At 35.4% G+C, this 2,500-nt stretch overlaps 1 protein-coding gene across 1 annotated transcript in view; it reads left to right on the forward strand.

Annotated features, from left to right (window-relative positions):
- The window catches only part of rasgrp3 (RAS guanyl releasing protein 3 (calcium and DAG-regulated)), a 43,742-nt gene that overhangs the window by 26,291 nt on the left and 14,951 nt on the right, over positions 1–2,500 (forward strand). Inside the window, exons 10-11 of the mRNA XM_060878998.1 lie at positions 1,855–1,935; positions 2,410–2,500. The exon at positions 2,410–2,500 is cut by the window's right edge and continues 23 nt beyond it. Of these exons, the coding sequence (XP_060734981.1) occupies positions 1,855–1,935; positions 2,410–2,500 (172 nt within the window). The remainder of the gene's footprint in view (positions 1–1,854; positions 1,936–2,409) is intronic.

The raw sequence follows: 2,500 nt of genomic DNA on the forward strand, positions 1-2,500 counted from the left end.
GTCCCACTTTTGCCCTTTTCAGCGCAATGAACATACCTACAGACACAAAAATGTACACGTAAAATATCCACTAACACACACACCCAAAACACACACATCCGCCCCCCCCCCAAAAAAAAGATGAGATTTATGAGCTGTCTTTACTGAGAGAGCCACGAAACACCAAATCTGTGGTGAGCACACACACACACACACACACACACACAAGCACACACACAAATTGGGCATTGCATTTCATTAGGCCTCCAGAAAAGAAAAAAAAGCCAAACATTTGTAAATATTTCACACTTTTGATATGCCTTTGCCTAGCAGAGGGCAAAATATGATCTACCGAAATGATGCTACACACACACACACACACACACACACAGTCAAACACTGTTCAAAGCACTGAGCATTGCAATTCAGTTGGCCTCCAGACAAAAAAAAAAAGCTACACATTTGTAAACATTTCACACACACACACACACACACGCACACACACACTCATACACACATGCACACACATGCATGCACACACAAACACACACACATATTGGGCATTTCATTAGGCCTCCAGAAAAAAAAGCCAAACATTTGTAAATATTTCACACTTTTGATATACCTTTGCCTAGCAGAGGGCAAAATATGATCTACCGAAATGATGCTACACACACACACACACACACACACACACAAGCACTGAGCATAGCAATTCATTAGGCCGCAAGAAAAAACAAAAGCTACTCATTTGTAAATATTTCACACTTGTTAGATGCATTTGTCCAGCTGGGGGCAAAATCTGATCTACCAAGAAGCTTTACACACACACACACACACACACACACACGCATTGGGCATTGCAATTCATTGGGCCTCCAAAAAAACAAAAACAATCATTTGTAAATATTTCACACTTGTTATATGCATTTGTCCAGCTGGGGACAATATCTTCTCTTCTCTTCTTCTTCTACCAACAATCTTTACACACACACACACACACACACACACACACACACACACACACACACACACGTTGTGTTTTCATATTCAAATCATATTTGTTTCCTCTCTCTTATTTCTGAATTTAGTTGCATCAGTCAGCTTTGGCCTGGAGATATGCTGAGTAATGTTTGACATTTATCAGTCAGTGGTTATCCAAAATAATATTTAATAATTTCTGCTTATTTTACTCAAAACATGGCAAAATTTCATAAGGGTTATCGTTCATAAATTAAGTATAATAAAACAAAACATAAGGAGATAAACAAAGTTTTATTCACATGAAATTATGGCATGTTTTTGATTGTGTGTGTGTGTGTGTGTGTGTAGCCTGTTGTTCGTTGATCAGATGACATCAGGTGGGCAAAATACATATTACAAGTGTAAAATTTATATTATACACAGAATGGTGCTAATTGTAGAATTTTTGATTTATAAGCATTCAAGTCAATTTGGCCTGAAAAAACACAGGTTTTATTATTTGCTGACATTAAAAATGGTCAAAATGGTTTCAAAACAATCTTCCTGCCCTTGAAATATACCAGCCTGTAATCGTGCATTAACTTTTGTGCCTCTCTTTTTTTTTTTTACTAAAAAATGAGGCATTTTTGTATATAAATAAGGTTTATTATACCAAATATATATATATATATTTTGCAAAATATATGTTAATATGTTGGAAACAAGTTAGACTAAAAAGGTAAAAAAAAAAAAAAGGCTATCATATATAGTTCATTTTTTATAAGCAGTCAAAACAGACAAGGTCAAGTTGACTCAGCACTCCTAATTTGTATAGGAGGACAACACAAGGGTTAAATAAATAAATAATTATTCTATTATTCATGTATTCTTACATTTGCAATTTTTTTTTAGCTTTCACTGGATCTCTACTACACAGAAGATGAGATTTATGAGCTGTCTTTACTGAGAGAGCCACGAAACACCAAATCTGTGGTGAGCACACACACACACACACACACACACACACACACACACACACACACACACACACGTGTGTGTGCACACAGAGTAAAGAGGGCAGATAGAAAGAATCAGAATAAAGTTACAGTCACAGAATAAACCTCTTTTCTGTTGGTATTGATTATGAATTTATAAAATAGAGTTCAGAAGTTTGGAATTTAATTCATTGTTTTTCTGAAATAAAATAGTGTCAAATTTTTGTTTTTACAATTTCTGTTTTCCAAATTTAAATTGTAATTTATAATGTGGATTTTAAACTAGATTTGTGAATTTATTGCATATTGGAGTCTGGAATGTTTAGACTTGAGAATTAAAATTAGTAAATGAAATTAGACCGAAGAATGAATCTGTGATTTTAAGATGGAGTGTGAGGTTCATGTGGAAGTGATATTGTAAAGTTAGAATGTTCTCCATCATCTCAGCTGTAATCATGTGATTTATTTCAAGCCCACTTCTCCAACCACACCGAATAAGACTCACGCTCCTCTGGACTGGGCTTCAGGAGTGACGACTAAACCCGATCCTTCTGTCGTCAACA

Source organism: Tachysurus vachellii, chromosome 10, assembly GCF_030014155.1.
Source record: "Tachysurus vachellii isolate PV-2020 chromosome 10, HZAU_Pvac_v1, whole genome shotgun sequence".
Lineage (NCBI taxonomy): Eukaryota > Metazoa > Chordata > Actinopteri > Siluriformes > Bagridae > Tachysurus > Tachysurus vachellii.